Below are 25772 nucleotides of genomic sequence, written 5' to 3'. Positions count from 1 at the left end.
CCACAGACAGCTTTCCAGGTCATGTGGCCAGCATGACTAGACCGCTTCTGGTGCAATGGAACACCATGACGGAAACCAGAGCACATAGAAATGCCGTCTACCTTCCTGCCACAGCGGTACCTATTGATCTACTTGCACTGGTGTGCTTTCGAACTGCTAGGTTGGCAGGAGCAGGGACAAAGAAACGGGAGCTCACTCCATTGCGGGGATTTGAACCGCCGACCTTCTGATCGGCAAGCCCAAGAGGCTCAGTGGTTTAGACCATAGCACCACCTGTTCCTAAACTCAGTAGCAAAGTAGACAGGTGAGCCCTGGAAACAAGCCACCATATCTGTAGTTGAAGTGCTGCCTGGTCCAAGTCCAGTTTAAACCTAAGGAACCATCCGAAGGGGAACACTTATCACCTGGGCAGCAGACAGAGTAGGCACTCAGGCCACCTGGTCCCAGTCTTTCCCAAGACAGTGATATCAATTTTATTTCGATTTGCATTATTTGCATATTTGTAGATATAAATCTGTACATAAAAATCTGCAAGCACAAATTTGTTCTCTTTCTGGGTGCTGCATATGTAGTTGCCCCACTACTGTGAGTGAGGATGACCTGGTCTTCTCCAATTCACTGGGAAGAGTCCCCAAAGAATCAACAATGCGCAGAAAGCAGAATTCCATTCCTAAGCCCTACGTGAGTGGGTAGTAACAGGGATGCAGCATTAACTGGGCAACCTGCCAGTATAAGGAGGTTGGCTGCCCATTATTCTGGGAGCTGCTCTGCTGCTGTTTTCACTCCAATTTTGAAAATTATGTTCTATGATGTTCTTCTTGTTTCCAGAGGGGTAGCCATGTTATTCTGCAAAAGCAGCAAAAAAATCCTGTAGAACCTTAATGAATGACTAAGAAACTAGTTATGGCATAAGCTTTTGCAGTTGTTATTGTTGTTGTTGTTATTGTTGTTGTTGTTATTGTTGTTGTTGTTATTATTATTATTATTATTATTATTATTATTATTATTATTATTATTATTATCCAACTCTGGGCAGCTTCCAACAAAATATTGAAAATACAACAAAACATCAAACATTAAAAACTTCCCTAAACAGGTCTGCCTTCAGGTGTCTTCTAAAGGTCAGATAGTTGTTTATTTCCTTGACATCTGATGGGAGAGCATTCACAGGGAGTGTGCCACTACCGAGAAGGCCCTCTGCCTGAAGCATAACCAACAGTTCTAGATATATGCAGACATGGGGTTCGGGATGGAATTAAAAGTTATGAAGTCAGAAGGGAAGGGAATGCAACATGGACAGACTGCGACAATTCAATGAGGGCCGGACTGTATGCAAACAAGTGACCCTTCACAACAAGCAGTGACAGGCAATAGAAAACCACAGGGTCCATGTTTTGTAACTTTTTCTTGTTGAACCATTAGGCTTACGCTATAAATGGTTCTAGCCACTACCTTCCACACATTCACATACCTGTGGTTTATTTATTTTGGTTTTAATTTATGTCTGTATTTGTTTGGCAGTGATCTATAATTGTATATGGTCTATGTATATTGCCATCAGATCCCATTTGATAACAATGTATTTTGCAGAATCCTATATAACCTTTTTTTGGGTGAATTAATAACAATTATTAAAACAAACAACTTGCCAATGCTGAGCTAACTAACACAGGCAGTAGGACAGAAAGTCACCATCTCACGCCAGACCCACATTAACAGAACCGAACTTCTCAATGGACTGCAACTCATTCTTTCTGCAGCTGTTTTTGAATCACTTTACTGATGGCTTTTATTGTTTGTTCTTTTTGTGTATTACTTTTTTATTGTATTTTATTATTCTTGTAAGTTGCCGAAACAATATATGAGGAAGCACAGGCTTGATTTTTTTATTTTTTTAAATAAACATGCATGTATTTTTCTTTGTCCTTTAAGAATAGCATATGCCACTAACATTAACCTGGAAAATCCTGTTTTATTCTGAACTCAAGCCTTGTTCCCGAGAAAGAGAGAGGGTAGTGGACTAATAGAGAAAGGCAAGATGCATTTTAGAAAAATGCTCTCCGCCCATGGGACACACCCTTTATTCTCCAACGTAAGTGTTTACAAAGGGAACATTGAGGTTGACCCTGTCCTTCTCCTCCCCTCTTCACCATTAGGTGAAGGGCTCAATGCACCCCTTGTGAGCCTTGCTTCCACAATGACATCATGTGCCCACGTGGATTACTTTGCGCTGGGGCACTCTAGGCTAATGTAATCATATGATTACATAATTAACCCAGCTGTCTCATTAAAAAAATCAACTGGAATTCAGGGCATAATTAGTCATACAGCAATTAGCATGCTGATGAGCAAAAATGATGAAAATCCCTCTAGATGGGGAGTGTGTGGGGACCACCCATGCCATTTCCAAAAAGAAAGTAAAACCCAACACGGCTGAACAGGACTGGGAGCAAAAGAAAGACCGGATCTGGATCCAGACCTCCAGTGCAGGTTTTGCAGATTGCCAACCGTGCTTAAAAAGGAAGGGTGAGGGTGCAAACACAACAGAATGCCCTATAATCACCAGCAGAGAAAGGTAGAGGAACGCAAGGGGTGGGTGTCATGAGCCAGAGAGGCTCTGTGTCATCCTAGCAGGGTTGGACCGAGAAGGCAGAACAAAACTGACGGACAAAGAGGTTGGTGGAGGTCAGTTTTTAGAGAGGTGTGGCAAGGGTCAGAGAAGCTTAATATGAAGAAGGCCGGTGAGCTGCACATAGAGATATAAAGCTGGGGAGGGAGGAGAGAGAGAGCAGAGAAAAATGTGGGTCTCTTTTGGCAATGGTGGAGAACTGGGGGCATTTCCCCTCCATAGGCCAGCAGAACTGTCACTTAGCTCTCAGCAGAGCATCCTCAAACACCTGCCCAGCCGTGGAACTCTCTCCCTGTGAAGGGGTGGATGGGCTTGATAGTGGTGTTCTGCTGCTGCAGAGTGAAAAATTACTTGCTCTCCCCAAAGTTTTTAGATCTTGTTTAATTTCATTTTTACTTTTTAAAGTCTCTACTCCTTCTGTGTCTTACACTGATTTTTATTATTTTAATGGGTGGTTTTTAACAGTATTCTTGGTTTTTCCTTTCTTTTCAAGATTCCTGTTCTTTTGTCTGAATGCAAACTGCAATGAAGCCACTTTATTTTTTACGGAAAGCAAGTATACAGGCACACACAAAATAAAGTCAAGACCCACAGCTGGCCTCCACCCGGCTGCCTGTTCACCTGTCCTCTCTGAGTGGGTGAAAACTCCTGCTTACTGTGCCCTCTTCCTCTTGGAGGTGGTGCAGATCTGAAATCTGAGTAGGTGTGTGGCTAACTGCAAGACTGCTCTAGTCTGCCTTTCAGAGCTCTGAACAACATGGGAGCTTCTCTGCACAGAGCGTACATCTGATTTTGGAACAATGTCTGCATGCGCACAGAGCACAGCATCCACGGTCTTCTCCTGGAAGACCGCTGTGCCACCTTTGGCAAAGGCAGGGTTTCTCTACATGGAGGAGGTTTTGCAGTGGTGGAACGGCATTCTGGAAAACGTGAACTCCAAACCACATCAGGAGTTAGAAAGGGCTCCCTGGACTCCACCAAAGGGACTGCCTCCTCTTTTGCTGAAGGAGAGCAACACAGTGGAAACGCAGGAGCAGAATTTGTTCAACAGGATCAGCAGGCACATCTAAGCATCTCTTTGAAGAGATTTTGCATTAAAGCATAGCTAATCTGTTTTTTCTCTTTTTTTAAAAAAAAAGACATGACGTGTAAAATGTTCATCTGCACTAAAACATGGGTCTCTGAACCAGAGCTTTGCAGCTGCTAGCAACCCCATAATCAGCAGTGTAATATCTGTACAGAACTGAAGCATGCCCTCTATGGGCACAACTTCAATGCAACGAGACTGGCTATCTTTATTTATCCTGTTAAATTCCCATTTGCCACGCAGTAACTCATTCGTCTCCTGGTGGTGGAAGGGGATTGCGACAATGGGGTGGGAGGGGTGGGATGGGGGAAGAGAACCAGAATACTAAAACAAAAGGACTTCATTACAGGCCGGTAACACTGACAACAGCCAGACAGCCAGTTATGAAACACGAGCAGAACCACAGAGGCAATTAATTTTTTATACAGCTGGTAATGCGCTTCCGAAGGTTTGGCTCTAAAAATAATTCATTCCTGACGCTTCAACTCCTTTTTGGAGCGACTGTATCTGCTCTTCCAAAACCAGGTCTCCACGCAAAAGCACTCGGTGATGGGTTTTCTTTCGAGAAAACGCCCACAGAGAACAACGGTTCGGTCTGGTGGGGGGGGGGGAGGTGGAGAGAGAGAGAGAGAGGAGGAGATAGAAAAGAGAGCGTCCTCCGGCAAGTCCTTTGAAAATGCACTGTTTGGTTTTAAAGGCCACTGCACACCATCAGCAGTGCCACAAAGCAAAAGGGAGTTCTTAAGTGTCCCTTTATTTTGCCCCCAGGACGTTCTGAGCAATGTTCACAGCACAGAGAGGCCTCAAGAACACACTCGCCACCCTCCCTCTCTCTCGTTTATGCCAGAGCAGAGCCATGCCTCAACTGGTGTGGATCAAAGCAGCACCTTTTTCTCAAGGCCAGTGCAGAGCGGAGGGCAGAATGCTAGCCTTGGACCCGAAGACACCCAGCTGCCTTCAGAGCAGTTACGATTCCTTGGCTTCACCCAACCTTGCAGGATTCATTAGGAGGAGGGAACGAGAAGAACAATGAAGCAACTTGCACGCCAAAAGGAAGCAAGAACAAATTGTCATAGCAAGTCCTTGCATATCCATCCACAAATGAAATTGCATCTCAGACCAAATAAGAATAATTACACTGTGGCTTCTGAATATTCAAACGCCTTCCGGTATAATTAATTCATTAATTATTCCCCAGAAAAATTAATAAACCCACATCACCTAGGGGTTTCTCGCAAGGAAGCTGTACCCCGCCTCCTGACGCAGCCAGCCCGGTGACAGAAGAGTGATGGCCCTAAGGCCCAAGCTCCCCCAGGACTTCTTAGGAAGCGCAATAGAGAGCATGCTTTCAAACACTGGCTGCACCAGGCTCTCCTCTAAATCAACCCAAGCTTCCTTTAATATGCTGATTTTTATTGTAAAATGAGACTCACCCTAGAGACTAAATGTTTGCAAAATAGTCCGTCCTCTCTCTTGTTAACAGGGAGGGGTGTTCTGGGCTGGGATCATGGTGCATGAAGACAGGGGTTCAGTATTTTTATCCTTGCACCATTTTCCCAGTTAAAAAACCCCCAAGCTACCCGCATTATTTGTTTATTTCCCCAGAGGCACCCCCCCCCAGCAAAGACATTATGAAAACCTGTATTCCCATACATACACCACAATTTATAACAGTATATTATCTACAAAACATGTTTTTTTATTACGTGATCCACAAGTTAGCATTCTTACAGATCTGGAGTAACAGAGTTTGGGCTGCAAGGGCAGCCAGAACTGCTAGAGTTAGTGAATGTTATAAATGAATCCAAACGAAGATTTATTTTCTGGAAATAATGACAAGCCAAGAGCTGCTGTCTAAACAGCAAGTGTTTTCAAAAGTGGGGGTGCGGCTACTCTTTAAAGTAGTAAGTCACTCAACCAGGGTATTGGTAGGTACTTTAAACCACCGAGGGCACAAATCTGCAAAGATAAAAATGCACATGCTAATTTATATGCATACATTCCTTTGGGCTAATTTGAGACAGTGGGTGGCTGGGGTCTCCCTTGCCACTGTTCTTCGCTTACAGGCAGCTGAGCACTCTGCAGTTTTTGTTTTTTAATTTAAATATTCTTTAAAAACATCGGGGGGAGGGAATGGGGTAAGAGATCCAGAGCCCTGCACACAAGTCCCAGGGTTCGGGACTTCTACCAACACTCCAGCCATTTAGCTAGAAACATGGTTTTAGATGAACAGCTTACTGGAGCTTTAGAGCCTTGGGGTGTGGGGTGATGATACAAATACTGGCTCTGTATACGATCAAAGTACCACAACAATGTTATATGTGGAAATTCAGAAAAGCAAAGTCCCTCAGAAACAGACACACTGCAAAAATTATGGGAACAGGTTGAAATGATTCCACCGGCATCTTTGTTGAAGGATACCATAAATTTCAGAAAAGAACTGGCCCTGCACGATACAATAGATATAGGAAAGAAGTTAGGTTTTTAAAGGAACAGAGGTAGACTATATATTACTACCCAGCATCATCATGTTAGATGTTAAGCTTTCTTGTCCAATAGTAATAATAATAATGTCACACAAAGCAAAACTCCTAGGGCTTGCTCTACAAAAGGAAGTCCCGTGTGCACAAAATGACCTTTAACACCAAACAAAGAATTACAGGCTCAACCCATTAAGAACTCCTGCCACCTATTTCAATAAGAATATGGAAGGTAAAGATTCACGCAAAAGTCCTGTACATTTTCATCAGTGTAAATAAGGGCTCAAAGTTAAGTTACTAAACCATCTAGGCCCGATCAGACAAGAGCTTCTACCTTGACCTGACCGCTACAGGGTGTCCGTGCACAAGTGCAGCCACAGCTCAGTGGCAAACCACATGTTTTACATGTGATAAATTTTAGGTATAATCCCCCAAATATGGTAGGGTTACTTTCTGAAACCCTGGAGAGCTGCTGCCAGTCAGAATAGACAATACTGGGCCAGATGAGTCTGATTTGGCATGAGACGGACTTCCATGTTCTAACATTCCTAAAGGTGCACATGTATACAGTTCAATCTGTGTAGGCCCAGATTCACTCCAAAGTCTGGGCTTAGGCTCATTACATATAATTCTTTGGTTTATGATTGTGTACACTGGATGCGTTTTCTCTGTTAACCCAGTTTGTCCAGACTGCAATCAGTTTTCACGTACGGCATATTCTAGCTGCAGCTGTTTCCCGAGCCTTATTATGGGATAGAGGAGCTGTCCTTGCTCGACCAGTCAGTCTAGAAAGCGAGTTTGCCTCCTCTTGCTGGTGAGGAGGCAAAAGACTGGCAGGAAGCTGACTAATCTAACCAGTGTTAGGTGCTGCCCCATATTTTAGGAATGCCCTTCAGCATCATCCAGCAAATGCCCCTAACCACTGGTTCCCTGGTTAAAAAATTCTCCCAACACTCAAATCAAAGCTTTGAAACCATGGAGTGCAGATTGCTGAATACCAAGAACCAACTCTTTTACATTGCTACACTACTACTTTTAGCTATAGATGTAAGCAGAATTTACAAGAATAAACAGAGTAGCCTAAAAAGCCTTTTATAAACTATTGGTATGATAATGAAAAGAGAAAAAGAAAAGAAAAAGGAGAGCCTGGAAATCAGAATGCGAGGAATAAAAGCCAAACACACACAGAGAGAGGAAAAATCTTGCTTTATAATTATAGACAACCATGTAATAGAATCAGTCCTCATTACTCGCAATACATTTCCCAATCATATCAATTTTTGAGCTTGGAGAGCAAGCTCAGAGGAAGCACATGGCTGATGGTTGAAGCATACATTTGGTGTGCATCCTTTCCGACAAGGTTTCCAGTCTGCTTTATATTTGCCCAGGCTTTTCCTGACCCATAAAATTGGACCATGTTTTATGTGTTTGAATATGCTTTATTCCTCTTTTATATGCTTTTCTGGTTTTTTTTTATATTGCTGTCCCATTTGTTTTAGGTTGTGTTTTTATTTTAATCACATATCATTTGGGGTTTTTTTTAAAGACAGTACACCACTTAGAAGTTTTTGAAATATTTTGTTGTATATAAATGCTTTTAAAAATAAATAAAACAAATAAGAGGCAACATGACCAAGCAAGCGGACCATCCATATCCAACATAGGTTTCAGGAACAGCCTGGTCTTGAAACAACGGAATGTGAGCAAACACTCCAGTGGCAGTAGAGCTAGTGATCTGGTTGAGTCCTGGTCTCACCATGGGATGGCAAGATGAAGACACAATTGTTCCTAAGGGTCCTCTCCAATGCTGCAGGGTCCATAGTGCCCTTTAGTTTACCAAGGAGTTGTAGATGATGAAGGAGCAGCACTTTGGCACCTGCATTGCATCTTCAATGAGCCATCCGGGGGGGGGGTATTCCAGGTGGTTCAGAAGCTAATCATACCCGAAGTGGGCCTTGGCCCACCGGGTAACATGCTGTGCACTGTTTGCATGGCACTTGGATGATAAAGTCACTCAGCTCTGTAGCACCTTGGACACAGCAGTATCTAGCTGTTGTATCTAACGCAGCACCTCCCATACCAGACCCAGAATTTTGAGATGTGATGGGCTGCCTGCCTGCTCTCAGGTACACAATGGCCTAGACATTTGCCAAGTGTGTGATATTTGGCAACACGTGAGAACATACTCAGTACCTGCAACCCACCTGTGGAATGTATTCCCATCACAGATTCTACTGCCACCAAACCTGATGTGTTTTTACAACCATTTAAGAACCCATTTATTCACCCAGGCCTTGGGCTGAACTGGCTGTGGAGCTGGGCGGTCTCCCCTTTCTGACTTGTCAAACAGCTTTATGCAACGATGAATCTGTTAGTTTTATGTAACTGGCTTTATTGTGTATTTATTTTTTGTATTGTAACCCACCCTGGGGTTATTTTGTAATAATGAGTGGACTATAAATTCTCTGAATCAGGTTATCTTCAACCTTTTCACACCAAGGATCCACTTTTAACCCAAACATGCCATTGGGGCCCCATTTCTTATTTTTTTTACCCATTTATTTGTATGGTCATAGTGCTCTTGTTGCGACTCATCTTGGATCAGGCTGCAACCCACTAGGGGGTCCTGTTCCAGCAGCTGAAAACAAGTGCTCTAAACAAATAAACAGTTAATCCCAGATCGTTCCCTGAAATGCTAGCCAGTAAACCTCACTTACAGTTTCTTCCCATTAGAAAGTATTGCAGCATATTGATTGGTGAAATACTTTTCAAATACACAGGCAACTGACAGGCAAAGGAGAAAATGCCCGCCAGGACATGAAACTCCAGACATCATTTGCTTTTCATAACAGGACAATAAGTCTGCATACCTGGAACATCAATTAATCTCTTGTAGACATTCAAGAATGCTGCCTCGGCTTCTTTGCTTCTTTTGCCCAAAGCATCAATCTGGAAAATAAAAGGGGGAGAAAAAAGGATCTTCAGATCAGTTATAGAGGGAAAAAATACTACCACTTACACAAGCAAGGGTAAATTTATGACTTCATAAACATTTCTGGGGATGCCAGTTCATGTCTCCTTTAAAGCTAGAAGGTCAGAGCTCCACATGAGAACAGCAGGATTGGAAAAACATTTCCAGTTCCTTAGTGTGGGCATCAGGTTTTAATTTTTTACTACCAGCCTTTTACAGCCAGATCTGGTTCCTGCAAAGAGGAGGGTAGAGTGAGGAGGCAGCAAGAAGAGGCAGCAAGGAATAGGCATTCCTAGTATCTCAGACTGTCCAGCAAGCCTGACTCATAGACACCCTGCCGAGTGGCCTGTGGCTGCTGTGACTTGCTTGGCTGGTCCTCCTACAGTTCCTCCTCCTTGGCCAGAGCAATGCACTGGCCTCTCAAACGTTGTGTCACCAGTCCTAGACCCACTGGGGACATTTGCAGGCTGAATGCACTTAAGATTTAGAGGTGCAGGCAAACCGTCGTTATTGTGGCTATTCCTTTTTTGGGCATATTTTTTATTCATTTTCAAGAATAATATCTAGGTACAGAATAAAAAATATCTTCAGTAGTACATATGTTTGTCATTTTTAAGTCAGCAACAGTTATGGCAGAGGTTGAGGAATGCCATGCATCAAGTAACAATAGAACAAATAACTATCGTGTGCACACGCACCCGTTGCTATAGATATCCTATGTGCGAATTTTGTTGTTGCTAATGAATCTCCCCTCTGGCATAAACTACTAGGTAGTCTTAAGCAAGCTACTCTCTCTCTCTCTTTCTCAATCTCAACTCTCCCATATGTAATATGGGTATAATACTGACCTCGCTTACAGGACTTTTGTTCACACCACAGCATGATAATGAATGTGAAGAGCTTTCAACACATGAAGATGCTATACAATGCTAAGAATTATTTATTAATAATAATTCTATTGGCGGAAATAGTATCAGCACCATTGCTATCATAATCATTGTTTCTTTCTATATTTGGGGAGATGGGCTACCTTGATGCCTCCTGCTTTTTCCAAAGAAGCCACAGCAAAGTGGTTGGCACAGAAGCATTTTGTAATTTCAACATTTATTCTCTCATTAACAGAGAAAGCACATCTGGTTAAAAGGAGTCAGCAAGCACAGAATCCATGCAATGTACCAGTTTAAGGGTTTATTTCACTTTGCTCTAGAATTCTAAGAGACGTCAATTTTACTCTGTTTACAGTCTCATTTATCATGACTTGCAGTGGCTTGACAGGAAATAAGGCTATTTGCAATATACTATCCAGGTTGGGTAATTCCTCTCAAAAATTGCTTTGCACATGAGACTGGTGGTGGATCAGTATGTAGGAAAAAGCAGAGCACCCTAGTCCAAAATATCCCACAGACCTAATTGCTTCCTAGGCCTCTCTGCTGACCATCTTCTCAATCTCATCCAACCCAGGTTGGTCTCCTAGCTTTAGGCCTTATCTCAAGTCATCTCAAACCCTCCCCATGTCCCTGGCCCCTTCATCCTTTCTCAGGTTCAACTTCTTGTGCTCTATGGACCAGAAGACCTTTAGAGACTGGTGCGCTTTGTGTATATCCATGTCTTAACATTGCCCTCACTGCACATGTTGCCTATTCTGGGTCTGGCAGACACAATGACACAGCTTCCTTCCCGGCAAACTGGGACCTTAGGGTGAAGAGTGGGCAACCGATTGATTGATTGATCGATCGATTAAAGCAGCAATTGCAAGCAGTTGTGAAACTGCCCTGTAGCACCCCATGAAGCTCCAAGCGGTCACTTTGCCCATCTTTTCCAACCTGCACCACCCTGCACAATCGAGCAAGCAAACCCAGCAAGCAATTTGGGAGCTGTGGCCCAAGAAGCGCGATTAATAGAGAGCAGTGACACAGCTGTTGCTTCAGAACCAGGCCTGCCTCTCAACCAAGCCATTAACATGTCAGCTTAGGAAGCGATACATCCTAACAGCCCCATGATAAACAATGCATGCTCTAAACCATTATGTAGCACTTACTGGACAGGTACAATATCGGCTGCGCCAGGATCAATAAATGCACCTTTTTGCTTTTAATGCCAACAGCGAAACCTACATCATGAACTAATAGGCTGCAGCGTGTGCTTTATTTATCTCAGCAAAAAGGAAAAAGACAGCAACTTTCTACCAAATCGTCTTCTCTGGACTGAAAATTAACACACAAAAGAGTATAGCTAATTTCCAGGCAGTTTTAAACACTGGAGATGCAGGCTATAAGTTGGCTGCCACTACAGAGAAGGTCGTATCCTGCATACCCACCAAATGAACTACAGATGGCACTGGAAACTGAGCAGGTCCTCCCCTAATTACAAAAAAGAGGGTAGGCTGGGAGGGTCATTTAAGTATCCTGATCCTAAACCATTTAGGGTTTGGAAATACAACAGAGTCCAGTGAAACTGGCATAAAAATGAAGCCATGTGGTCCCAAACCTGAGCCTAATCTTTCAATTTGTCTATTTGCAAGGCACCTGACTAAAGAGTTCCAGTCTTCTCAAAGACTTAATCATTTGCAAGCTTAAAGCAGGAGTTTTAAAGGAGATCCATGTTATTTTTTTCTTTTCTTTTTTTCATTTTAAGGATTTGCTTTTTGCTGTCATCACTGCCACTTCACAACATTCTGGAAGCGCCCCCCCCCCGAATTCAGTACCTAGGGTCTACAAGGTAGGCACATGCCTACTGCTGCCAGAACAACCTACCACGTGTCTACACCATTTATCAAATGCTATGTTTCAGAGGGGAGCCAGTTGGCTGAGGCAGGACGCCTCCTCTCTGGTACGGAAAGGAGAAACGTGCCATTCTTCCACCTCTAGGACAGCCAAGCCTCTTTGGCACTCCATCACCAAACTTCAAGGTTTTCACACTTGCTGACTCTACCACCACTGTCCAGCTTCGCCCTCCTTTCAGGATATGAGTAACTCCTGTCAGTTTCACCTCAGAGTTGCTCACCGCTTTCAAAGGGGAATCACATGGCCCACAATGATTTGGTTGGCATGGCACGAGGTACCCATGTCACTGGCTCACAGCCGCTGCTGGCTTGAGTGAAACAGCTCCTTGGCTCCGTCCACTCTGGGCAGACCATTCTGCAGTGAAGCTGTAGAGGGGCACACTATCCGCCCTTCGTACACAGCACCAGTCAGATACTTTCAAGTGGAAGAACTCCAGGTCAGCTGGGTATTTCCAAGACCTCTCTGCAAAGCCAACAGTCAATTCACAGAGAGGTTTTTGGAGTGGAAGGTGTCGCCCGCAAACTGGGGAAACAGATTAGGCAGCAGTCTTCTGACATGCCCCAAATGCATCAAAACTGCCAGTCAGTGCGCTTGGAAAATCACAAAGAAAACAAGTTCTTTTCAGGACACAGTAACCTGCAATTTGACATTAAGTCTCTTTTAAAAGGGATTGGGGGCGGGAATGAGGGGAAATACTGACTTTTTTCAACCCTTTCCCCTCAAATGAAATCATGTGAACTCTTTATGCATCAATCCCTGACCCCCAAAACCAGGAAAACAAAACAAAACAGAATAAACACTCCGTACTCCTTTCCTGAGACGTGGGTGGTGCTGTGGGTTAAACCACAGAGTCTAGGACTTGCCGATCGGCAGTTCGAATCCCTGAGATGGGGTGAGCTCCCATTGCTCAGTCCCTGCTCCTGCCAACCTAGCAGTTCGAAAGCATGTCAAAGTGCAAGTAGATAAATAGGTACCGCTCCAGTGGGAAGGTAAATGGCGTTTCTGTGCACTGCTCTGGTTTGCCAGAAGCGGCTTAGTCATGCTGGCCACATGACCCGGAAGCTGTACGCTGGCTCCCTCGGCCAATAAAGCGAGATGAGCGCCGCAACCCCAGAGTCGGCCACGACTAGACCTAATGGTCAGGGGTCCCTTTACCTTTACTCCTTTCCTACCCCTAAAATCCAAGTTGCACCCATCAAATCTTCTGTAGCCCAAGCTCATCACTGCCACCACCACCCTTCCCCCCCCCAATCTCATCAAGGCACTTTGCTTTTCTCATGCCCCCTTATTCCCCTGTTCTCTTTGTCTCCCTCCTTGGAGCAGAGTCCTTACAACCTACAGCTGATCCAATGCCAGAGACGAGAGGGAGGCTCCTTCCCTGGCCATCCACAACACACAAGTTGCTGCTGCCGCAGGGAGTAAATTAAAGGGTATCAATTATCCTGGAGGACATATTAGATTTGCTCCAGATTGTTTGGGTTTTATCACAATGGCTGAGTAAAACCTTTTAATCAAAAGGCTGCAACTTTCGAAGCCTCAATCAATGAAACAAAAAGCTGTAGATTTCGACACGTGACTTCCACGATCTGGAGCAATTTGTAATAGCTTTGCTCAACGATCGCTTCTGGGAGCGATCTGGTGTGTCCCCCCCCCCCCAATTACATTGTTTCTGACCGCAACACTGCATTTATTCGACAGCAAAGCAGCTTTGGGTCTTGAAGAGGTTAACTTCTGGAGCACCTGGCTGCTCGCCAGCCTCTCTCCTCGAAATCGGTGCTAATGCAACAGAACAAGAAGCGCCCAGACTGGCCATGATTAATAGACTGCTGAAGACACTGCTTTCCACAGAACACACACTTTTCATTCCCCTGCTTCCATAGATCATGGACTTATCCTCAAAATATCTGACTGAAATTGAATTTGGCTTCTCTCTCAACCGTTCATTTCCTATGTTATGCAAGGTTATATCCTTTTTCTGCATGAGCAGAACCAAACCAGCTGCAGCTCCTCAGAAGGAAAATGTGGTTCCAATTACAAAAGCTGGCCTGGATATTGAACCACAGTTCAGATGCTGCTCTAATTGAGCCATCATGGAGCAAGTCTAAAGTAAAGAAATTGGATTAATTAGGTTTGCAAAGTTCAACGTAAGGGATCTTGGCAGCGGGATGGGGGCACTAAATAAAGCAGGTAATGCTATGAAAGAAAGCAAGGGAGGTGATGCCTTCGCTGGAGTATTTGACATTCAACAAGCTTTTGGGTCGCACAGAACTCTTTTCCAGAAGTAGGTTTTTGATAGGATATTCATGCCCTACGAATGATGACATTCACCAGGTAATCCAGCATAGTCTGGTTCTAAATGAGTAAATTGTATGATCTGTAACAAGCAGGAAATGGGACTTAAACAAGGGGTTGTGCTCATTAATGCTTGGTAACTGGGACTATGCAAGACTGTGGACTTTCAGAAGCTGTAAGGAGGGCTGGAGAGAGGAAGGCAAGAGCACACATTGTTACACCATTTGCTGCTGAAATATTTTGAAACAACAGAGGCTGCTCCTTCTCTGCCTGGCCCCCAGCCCAATTTAACAACAGCTAAATATAAAAGTTAGCATATAAAAAATATAAATATAAATTTTAGTACACACAGCTGCATCCATGAGCACCTATTGTTTTGGTGTGCCTTACTGGCTGATTTGGCACCATGGAACCCAGTCAGAGAAACTAAGTTAATTAGTGGGTGCCACCCATTCATGTCCTTGTGCCTCCACATTAAAAACGACTGAATGGGTTTACCTTTAAAATCCCCTTGCCTTATCAAATGAGAACTCAAGAATGGCCGGCACAGAAAATGCACAGCTGGCCACGTTATTTCAGAATATCTGCCCTCCAGCAGGCTCCGGATTAGGAACTCCTCTGTTGCTCTTGGACAGCCCTGCTATGCCACATGAAAAGAATACGGATGACCTCAGGAAATCCTTACCCAGTCTTAGAAATAGCTGCTCAGTGACATCACAGAATCAGGTTTAGATGCTCCCTTTTCTAATATTCACATTTCTGTCTCAGAACAGTCAGTCTAGCCCAGGAAGCTTCAAAAGGCAGCAGTCATCAGCTTATATAAAGGGCCAATCCCACCGGAAACCTTTCTGAATTGTGTTCCGACTGCGTTCCTTTTGAACTGTGAAATTCAATCGTATGCATGGAGAGTTGAGCTTCCCTCTTATTTGTTTTCAGAAATTGGTGGAAGTATAGATCTTGATATTAAAAAGAGGCTAACCGTATTGAACTGTGCAGGGATAAAATTCAACGATAGCCCTCTAGCCAAGGTGGTGTGGTTAGAGTGCGTGACTAGGATGCCATGAATTCAAACCGTTACACAGCCATGAAGTTCACTAGGTGAATATAAGAAGAGCTGGGTTCAAAAAAGACCTTAGGCCCAGTCGGTCCAGATTTCTCACTCCCTCACTTGCCAATCTGATGCTGCTGGGAAGACCACGTGGAGGACATGAGTGTAATAGCCCCCTCCTGCCCTTGCCACCCAGTGATTGGTAGCAGAGGAATTGTTCCAAGGCTAACCTACCTTACAGGGCTGTTGGGAGGATAACATGGGGGTGGGGAACATGATGCCCTGTGCTCCTCGGAGCAACAGTAGGGTTACTTAATGCAAGCAAAACCAACCAATAAACAGACGACAACAATAACATGCAGTCGGGGTGTTTCAATCGAGCTCTTCTTCAAGGGAAATGGGTGGTAGGTGTGTTATATTTGTAAAAGAGTTCCACAATTTTCTAAATGTCTCCTCAATGAAAACATGTGATGCTTGTCTCCCTGTCTTAACTCTAAAGAGAGCAGAATACACCAAATATTGTGCTGCATGAGAGCAGATGCTGCTTATTTACAGGGCACGCCTATGTGATTTTTGAACCCCTTACCCACTTCCTATGAACTGCAGCCCCTAATGTCAAATTATACACTATGGGGCTGGCTCTTGGTATCCACTGCTAGGGGAAGTTGGGATCACTATGTCAGGGAACGGTGTGGACCATCCTGGGTGTAGCTACCACCCCCTTCAAAGGGAAACTAATCAAATCTGCAACTCTGGCTCTTTTAGCAGTACAATTTCAATGAATATTTATGAATGTTTATGAATATTTTTTTTACTGAAAATGTTTTACCATCTCCTCCTGGTTTTGATGCATTTCACTCTTATTGCTGATTTGGTTTAATGAGTTGGTGGGGGAGTTATCCCATTATTATTATTATTATTATTATTATTATTATTATTATTATTATTATTATTATTATTATTAGCAGTATGCTAGTTTGGGAAATATAAACTTGAAAAGCAGTCTTGAAATAGAAGTAAATTAATGAGTTATGAATCAACAGCTCTGATTCCTCCCACCAGCAACATCCGGGCTCTGGGACAAACTACTCCCACCCCATTGTGGCCTTCCAATGAGAAAAAAGGTTGCCCACTTCTGATTGTGTGTTTCAATCACTTCTTTAGAGTGCTATTTTAACAGATACAAAGAAAAAAATACGATTGCACTCAAAGGTAATCCTCATTAATGTAATACAAATTAAATCATGCTCTCATAAGCGGGAATCCCAGTCTTTAAAGGCAACACACAACACCTTGAAATAAAGGACATGAGAATAAAAAGCACAAACACTTACCTCGCCCTGGAAACTTTTCAGTAGTGGAGCTACCTGTTTGCGCAGGTCCTGGAAGATAAAAGCAAACACACACCCATTAAGAAACAGATCACTAAAAAAGCAGCAAAAAATGCAACTGTTTGAATGCATTTGATGTAATTCCATCAGTTAGTCTTGCAGCACTTCTACCAATTTTATCATATTAGCTGAAGGCTGATTACATTTTTAATCGAAACACTGCTACGAGCAAGGAGTTCAGCAGAAATCCATTTTTAACTGGCTTATGATTCCAGCCTGATACACAATTACGGTTGTCCCAAGGGAGGAGAATTAGTTAACAAAAGCCTGTAGTAATGTTGGATAATCAGTGAACTCCTTCAGTCTAACAACTCAACTGAAACAGTGCAATGAATGACTAATGGGATGTAAAACATGTGTAGCCACATGGAAAGGGATCAAGCTAGACCCCCGTTTGAAGCACAGCCTCCTCCTGACGAGCCAGGAATTGGGCATCATTTATTTAGATTTACAGCCTTGCCTGCTCCATGGGATTTACACAGCCCTGCTTAAGCAGAGGGAGCACACATCATTAGCAACCCACTTGCCTCTCTCCAAAATCCCCACCTCCAAGAGGAGACAGGCCTTCATTGAGCTTTGCGCATGGCCTTCTAATGCCCAGCCCCCAAAGTTAACACTATCGTAATTGTAATTAAGAGAATCTACGATAGAAAATCCTCAAGGCAGAGAACAAAGAAACAAAGCAAAACACAAATAAAATCACCAAAAAGAATGGTGGGCAAAGAGATCAAATTGCAGCTAATAATAATAATAAAAATGATTAGGTGCCCTAAACTCTGACACCTTGAATGCATTGTGTGCAGAAGCCAGGGGTGTAAATTACAGAGATGAAGAACATTAAAATAAAAAAGGAACATCAGAACATGCGCCAGGCCAGTGTTTCAAGGGCCCAGATCCTGAATAATTTAGCTGATCTAACTGGGCAGCTGGTTCCATTATCTGGAGAGCAGCACAAAGAATGCCCCAACCACAGTGGCCAGCAGCCCAGCCAATGCTGGAACCATCAATAGGTTCTTTAAACTGGAGCTCAATGAGATATTACCCATGGAGCCCTGGGGCTGAGCATATGAAGTTCTTGACTAAGCCTGCCCCCTACTGGAGGTTGGTGTGAGGAGCCGAGACAGGCTGGAGGTTTCATCCCATAGACACCAGGCCTGGTCAAATTATATTATTCAGCTATTGAAATATGTTCAGCTTGACTTTCTGCCCCAAGGCAGCTTGCAACAATAATTAAAAATGCAATAATAAAAACAACAATATAAGTTTAATTATACATATAGACCCATGTCCCCTTAAAGGGACAGGGAAACAGGCTGCCCACATTATTCAGCATCCATGTAGCCATTTTTCAGGTCACTTGTGCCTAGGAAGAATTGCCTTTGGGTGACCAGGCAAAGATTCCCATTTTGTCTTGGAAGAGACGACCTCTCCCTTCTCCTATCAATGACCAACAGGGGCACATGTGGATAGCACAAAAGGACTATTGTCCTCATGCCTCACTTGAGGGCTTCTCCAAGAGTCTACCTGGCCACTGTTGAGAAGGCCAATGCCTTTAAGTTCTGCTTATGGGCTTCCCAGAGGAGATAACTGGTTGGCTGAAGTAAATGGGCTCTTAGTTTGGTTGGGGGGGGGGTGTCTTCTTGTGTCCCCTTGCAAGAATTTCTGGTCAAGACTGAGCCCTAACTCTCACTGAAAACATACTGCTTTTACCTCCCTCCCCATGTCCCTTTGCCTCCCAGGAGCAAATGGGAGGCTCCAACACTTCCCATTGTGGAAATGATACACTGCTGGGGGCTTCGCTGGTAGTGGGAAGTTGCAGGGGAGGGGAAATGGGTGCAGAAGAGAGAACAGGTGGGGAAAACCCCTCATGCACATAATTGTTGGTTCTCTCTGCTGCTGCTGACCTGAAATATTCTTCTAGATTTATTGTTGGCTGTTTTTGAAAATTCTTTATCCAACCATATCCCTCAATTTTATACCACTGTCAGCTGCAATTTCCCCTTTCTTTCGGCTAAACTGGACAAACCAAAAAGGAAGGAAGCCGCAAGGCGTGATGCATGAGAAATCTGTAATGTTGGGAGAACAATGAAGGCTGTCTGATGATTTGGGTCGCAATCAAAAACTGGAGGAGGAGGAGAAGCCAAGGCCAGCCTTCTGTAGCAAGTCACTAATCACACATTAGAGCTCTGAAAGTCTATGTGGCACTGAACACTTGAACAAACAAGTATTTGTTAACACAAACGACTGAAACGTTCCAAGCACTTCTTCGCAAATTAAACTGGTAACATCGTTCCTCAAAAATATCTCTTGCTGCTTGCCACAAGAAAGCAATGAACCATCATGGTCTAAAAAAAAAAAAAGGCTTGCTTTTTACAGTGGGTTGAAGTCAGTCTCTCTGTCTGTGTGTGTCTCTCTCTTTTACAAAGCAAATGTTCATACACACACACGCATTCCCTTCTCCACCAAAAAAAGGAAATTATAATATATGGAGATGTTTGACAGCAGGGCTAAAAAATCTGTGGCCCTCAACATGCTGTTTTACTCCGACTCTCATCAGTCCCAGCCAGCATGCTCAATGGTCAGGGATGACGGCAGCTGGAGTCCATCTTAGGACCACAAGCTTCCCATCTCAGTTTCTCGATCAAAGGAAATGTGACAACACACAGTTTTTAGAAATTGAGACTATGGCAGGGAGAGGAGGAGTTTAACTTTTTCCCACTGCCGTGATCTTGACACTCCCAACAGCCATCCTTTCAGTTCACAGAAGCACTTAATTCCCCACCACAGAATTGCACAAGTCTGTAAATAAAACATTATACACACACAAATACACACCCTTCACTACTGAGATAATACATCTGCAATCCATTACTAGCATTTAAAAATCTGGAAATCCTGCTGAAATCCAAACTGAGTGGAAGTCAAGGGATATCAGAATAACCAATTAAAAAAAAGTATTAACAGAGGGAATCCAATCATCTCGATTGAAAACCAGTCATCCAAACATGGGAAGCAGTTTTCTACCTAGTCAGATTGTTGGTCCATCTGAGCCAGTGCTGTGCACTCTGACTTGCAGATGTCCTTCAAAAGCTTTCCCAGCCTGCTACCATAATCTTTTAAGATGGAGATGCTACAGACTGAAACTGGGGCTTTCAAGGTTGAAACCAAAAGGTGTGTCTTTTAAGTTTTACGTTGTTACAGACCAGCCTCTGCTGCCAAGCTGAACTTGTGACTGCAGGCAGGCAAATGTTCAATGTAAGTAGCCGAGAGGTATCGAAGACGTTGGGGAAGCTATAAGAAATAAATGTAAGAAACCAGTCTTCTCCACCTCCCAAACTCATCAATCAGTAGCACTCTGCCTAACCCAGGCTTCCTCAACCTCGGCCCTCCAGATGTTTTTGGCCTACAACTCCCATGATCCCTAGCTAGCAGGACCAGTGGTCAGGGATGATGGGAATTGTAGTCTCAAAACTTCTGGAGGGCCAAGGTTAAGGAAGCCTGGCCTAACCATTCACCTAGCTTCCACAGGTGACCAGGAATTCCATGCTGATGACCAACCAAGCAGGCCAGTGGAGGAGGAGCAAGTGGCTCGGTCATTTCTCAGCCAGCCCACTTGGTAGAAGGCACACTTTTTACTAGCCTGCCAAGAGGTGAATAGCCTCATTCCTTCTAGCTGTCGAGGTCAGTACAGTGGTACCTAGGGTTACAGACTCTGCTAACCCGGAAGTAGTACCTCAGGTTAAGAACTTTACTTCAGGATGAGAACAGAAATTGTGCGGTGGTGGCACGGCGGGAGGCCCCATTAGCTAAAGTGGCACCTCAGGTTAAGAACAGTTTCAGGTTAAGAATGGGCCTCCGGAACGAATTAAATTCTTAACCAGAGGTACCACTGTATGCATATATTAGGGGCACTATACATACAAGACCTCATGTTTGGAAAAGAGGGACTTACAAAATGATACGGTGCCTTGATTCCATACAGCTGATTCTGTTGCAAATTATTCAAAAGCCACCTAACAATATAGATTTTGCACTTTCTGTTTCAATTTCACTATCATGGGTCAGGTGGACAAGTTCACCTTTATGCTTTCTGTCGACAGCTGTGGAGAACCTTTTGATCCCTAAATGATCTTGCCTGCTCTATGGTTGTCCTCCCCACCCCCACCCCCAGTATGTGTACAGAGAGAGTGAGTTAGTTTGTCTTCCAGAATTCTCCAGCTATTTGCAGCCCTCATTTGACAAAATGACCCTCCGGGGATCCTACGACCTAGACAGGGTTCTCATCCGTAAAGTATTGTATCTGTAAGCAAAATGAATTTGGAAGGAAGAGGCTCCTGGATTCCCTGACTCTGCCGTGGTTCATTTCCCTCTCTCTCTCTCTGCAAACGTCCTGCACACTGGCTGGAGAGAGTTGGAGTACTGATGAGGAGGGGGGTGGAGAGAAGCAGCCCGGTCACATCAGCGTCAGTGACATCATTAGTTCAGCTGTCGCATCCAATTGTGGAGCCGGCTCATCACGCAGGAGACGCTCCAGTTTTCCGACTGTCTACCCCTTTTGCATTTCCTCCCTTGTTAGGAGACATTTAATAAGGAACTAGCAAGTGACCCTACACTGAAAATTGGCCAAGGCTGAACATTATGATTCCAGATGCTTTCTGACAAGAACTTGAGAGCAACTTATCGAGGAGGGGAGGTATTTTGCTCGCTCAGGCCACATGAAGAGAAGAACCAGCATGTACTGAGCATACACTACCTCTTTAAAACGGAGGGGGACGGACGGACGGCAGGAACACACCATTTATTGGAGACAAAATGCTTACAAAGGGTGTAAGGCAGAGTTCCCCATAATTCTGATAGCTTGACATAGCAGCACATGTTCCCCAAGGCATTTAAGCCTGGATGGAGAAGTAAATGTTCACCCACAGAGTTGTCCTTGTGGGTCTCTGCACGAGTCACTCTTTTGGCAGAGGCAGAAAACAACTCAAGCAGAGAGGTGACGGGTACTCCTTCTCAGAGCACATGATTCTGCTTTGTCTTTGCATCAAGAGCAATTGAATCAAAAGAGGCTGAATTTATGGCGCTGAGGTCAGAGCAGCTACGGTAGTCACCGAGAGAGACAGTGGGCAGCCTCTGCGTGGATGGGTATTTTGGACTTTCAGGAATATTTCAAAGTTTGTTTATTCTTGTGATGTGCTTGTCATTCTACCATGGAACGCACAGTTTGCTTATTAGTGGCATAGATTGTTGAAGAGAAAAATGCCCTGCATATAAATTCATAACAAGAATAGTGCAAACAGTCTCCACGTATTGCAGCTTAAAAAACAACAACATCCACTGATCAGTGGGAAGGAGAAAGGCAAAACACTGTCAGGCATCAACTGGGTCAGGTTCTGTGACAAAGAGCCAGGAGCTGGCTGGCTGTCCCAAAGAACCAGAGAGGGAGGGCATTAGTTGCCTTTCCAGCCCAATGTAGTGAAAATAAGGGATAGAATTTAAACATAAATGAATACATGGAGCAGACAGAAGGGCAGTCATCCTGACCACCCTCCCTCCATGAATATTTCCCTTTTGTATAGCCAACTAAGTGAAATCCCAGCACTCACCACCAAGTATTTAAAGGCAACCACATGCTAAAACAACCTGGCTGCTCAATAAAAACACATTGTTTTGCTGCCCATAAATGGGGCAGGCCTTTGTGAAGAGTGCGTCTTGGGAGAACTATATGATCTTCCAGAACATCTATTTGCATATTTACAGGTCAAGAAGAAAGGGAAGAGTAAGAAAAAGCAGCAGGCGGCACTACCCCCAAGGCAGAATGAACCACTGGGCCGTTCATTATGTGCCCGACCAGTCAACGATCAATTCATTTACTGAAATACTTATTTCTACCAATGAGTATATACACTGCCCTCCCCATAAATCTATTCCATGCTACAGCAAAATAAAATTACACTATTTTTCAATTACATCTCTGTTGCTAGCTACTTCTTCTGGCTTAAAAAAAACCAAACTTAACTTTTACATTAGCAGAAAAAGAGCACACTGGTGCTTTAAGAATTTTAGGCCACAGATCTTGTGAAAATTCCATTAGCTTTAATTATTTATCAGAAGAAGATTTAGATTACTGTTACTGACCTATTTTTTCCGGCGCACAGGCCCGCCCAGCAAGGAAATCAAAGAGAATGGCATTTGCAAATAACTTACTGAGGTTGAGCAAGTCTGGTTTTATAAGTATGAATCAAACAAGAAACATGTGTCAAGATGCTATACACTTGCTTCTGGAACAGCTGTATGGTGTTAGTGTTCCAACCTTGTATTTTGACATCAAAACTGCATTGTCAAGTTTGCTCAGACACATCTGGGCACTCCCTCCTTTGTGCTTCCTCCAAAATCTCCAGGTTTTGAGTGTTCAAGTCAGAATGTTTCAGTTCTCTGTGGAGAAACTACCAGGGGTACATTTGCCCACATATGGAGTGAATGTAGTTGAAGATCTGAATGATGTTTTGTAAAAATCAACAAAACTTTAGTACAGTGAACATGATCTGTGTGGGATGCACGTTCGCAACCCGCAGTGTTCACAACCCATGCTTGTGCATGCGTGGGTTGTGATTTGGCGCTTCTGCGCCTGCGCAAAGCACGATTTAGCGCTTCTGCGCATGCACGACAGCTGAAACCTGGAAGTAACCCGTTCCGGTACTCCCAGGTTTCGGCGGTCCATAACCCAAAAAAATGCAACCTGAAGCAGCTGTAACCCGAGGTATGACTTTATATGAGATCCTGATAGTATCTCCAACAGCATATGCCAGGAGTTTCAAATATAATTCAATGGCAATTTTATTTATTGAAGGTTATAATTTTGGAACATTATGTTGATGAACAAACATGCTTGTGGATGGAAAGTCTAAAACTAAGAATATAAAAAGGAGATATATTTAGGCAGAGATACATTTAGGCAGAACTGGACCCTTTTATGTCATCCTGAAATTGAGTGAGACCTACACAACTCAGAATAAACATGGCTTAGATATGATTTGAAATTAATGCAGGATGTTGATTTCACTATGCAGATACTTGGAAGAATGAGCAGATTTATTATTTACTTTCATGTATTTTTTTAAATTAAAAAGTAACCATCTTGGCTGCCCACCAAACACTCACACACGCAGAACGGGATGGGTGGATCCAAGTACCAGGTGCTTAGCTGGCACCAGGATGGCTGCTGCTACTGTCACTACATGTTCCTCCAGTGCCAACATAGTGCTAAGGATGTACAAATGCAACCTAAGCTCTGGTCCAGGGGGACTTACAGTCTGAGGCAAAAAGGACAAATGCAGGTTGTAGTGCATGTAAGCAGATTTGCAAACAGGCTTGAGAGGGAGAGGGACACGAAGAGCATGTGCTGAAGTAAGAGAATTGCTTCAAAAACATTTTTTGTCCTGCTTTTCAGACAAATATTGTCTCTTAAAGCAACTCACATTAGCAGCAGTAATAATAATAATAATAATAATAATACACGTGCCCCATCTTCAGGCTTATAAACTAAAAGTATAAGACACAGAAGGGTAGGGGGGAAGGCAGAGGATACATATACATTTTGGCAATGGAAAGAAGAAGATGTCCCAGTGAAAGAAGAATCGATACAAAAACTTATGGGATATTCAGAAATGGCAAAACTTACCGGAAAAGTAAGAAATCAAGACAATAAACTTTTTTTTTTTTTTACAAAAAAATGGAAATCTGCAAATAGATAAGAACATTGGCAGGATTATTGTAATAAATCTGCAGTTTTAAAGAGTACAGTCATACCTTGGGTCATGAACGCTGCGGGTTGCGTGTTTTTTGTTTGCAGACCGCGCCGAACACAGAAGTACCGGAACGGGTTACTTCCGGGTTTTGGTGCTCACACAGAAGCACAAAAATGAAATCATGCGCATGCGCAGAAGCGCGTCACGCACGTGTGCAGATGCGGCGCTTCAGGCTGCGAATGCTGCGGGTTGCAAACGTGCCTCCTGCACAGATCACGTTCGCAACCAGAGGCGTGACTGTCTATATTTAAAGTAGAGGAATAAATGAGTAAATTTAAGTTAATTTGGAACTTGCAGAAAATATAAAAAATAAATTTAAGGCACCGCAGAAAGAGGGGAAAGAGGTGGAGTTTTGAAATGATTGTAAAATTATTGAAATGCATAAAACTGAAAATCACAAAATAATAAATAAATAAATAAAATCAGTTTTGGCAATTAAAAAAACCAAGTATTGAGTTGTTTCCTGGCAGGTGGGGCCATGTCGATGGCCTTCCTCCACGGAATATTACTGCAACGGCCACAGCAGCACTTGGAGCAAAGCATTCCTGCAGCTGCTCATTCTCCAGGCAAGGAGTGGGGATGGGAAAGTTCTCCCCTTGCAATGATGCTCTTCCTGGGTGGCACAGGGTAAGGGTGGCCCTCTGAATGGCACAGGAAGGTGCCTCCTTTCGTACTTCAATCCAAAGGCCACTCAAATGCAACAGTGCCCAAACACCAGCAGCAGAGAACCGACAAGGCGGCTTAGCAAGCTCTCTGGCCTGTGATCACAGATCGTTTTCACAGGGTGAGTGTGTTTCCCCCCAACACTTGCAAAGATCCCCTCCCCTTTTAATGCTTTTAAGTCTATGTTTCCTTCCAGTAGCAAGATGACACAATATACTAACTTCCCCTGAGGTACCCGGGTCCTTTCTAAAGCCTTACTGCTCACTATGGCAGACTTGAAACAAAAACGAAACCACCACCGCTCCTGTGTGCGAATGCTGATGGGCTGCCTTCACTATTGTTTACAGGGCAAGCTGCACTTGGAAAAGGCTGTTGAATCCACAGACGTCAGAATCAATTCTTTTCACACAGCTTTATGAGTCAATCTCTCAAACTGCACATATTTCAGAACACACTAATATTGTGCCATCAGTTATGAAACAGTAAGTTAGCGCTGTCCAGAAATGACAGAACGGGAAACTATTTCCCCCCTCAATCACTTATGGAAAATGTCAGGGGACAGATTGCTTTTAAGAGAGACTACTCAAACCTGATCAATAAACACACTTTCTTCCATCGAGTAA

General features: G+C 43.7%; 1 protein-coding gene across 8 annotated transcripts in view; it reads right to left on the bottom strand.

Annotated features, from left to right (window-relative positions):
- CUX1 (cut like homeobox 1) overlaps positions 1-25772 on the bottom strand; it is a 259697-nt gene that overhangs the window by 128309 nt on the left and 105616 nt on the right. For all 8 annotated transcript variants that reach the window (XM_081172847.1, XM_081172850.1, XM_081172849.1 and 5 more), the window contains exons 3-4: positions 16625-16672; positions 9067-9145 (exon numbers count right to left, since the gene is read on the bottom strand). In XM_081172847.1, the coding sequence (XP_081028973.1) occupies positions 9067-9145; positions 16625-16672 (127 nt within the window). The remainder of the gene's footprint in view (positions 1-9066; positions 9146-16624; positions 16673-25772) is intronic.

This window comes from Podarcis bocagei, assembly GCF_964188305.1.
Source record: "Podarcis bocagei genome assembly, chromosome: 15".
Taxonomy (NCBI): Eukaryota; Metazoa; Chordata; class Lepidosauria; order Squamata; family Lacertidae; genus Podarcis; species Podarcis bocagei.
This window is presented reverse-complemented; position numbering and strand designations above follow the sequence as displayed.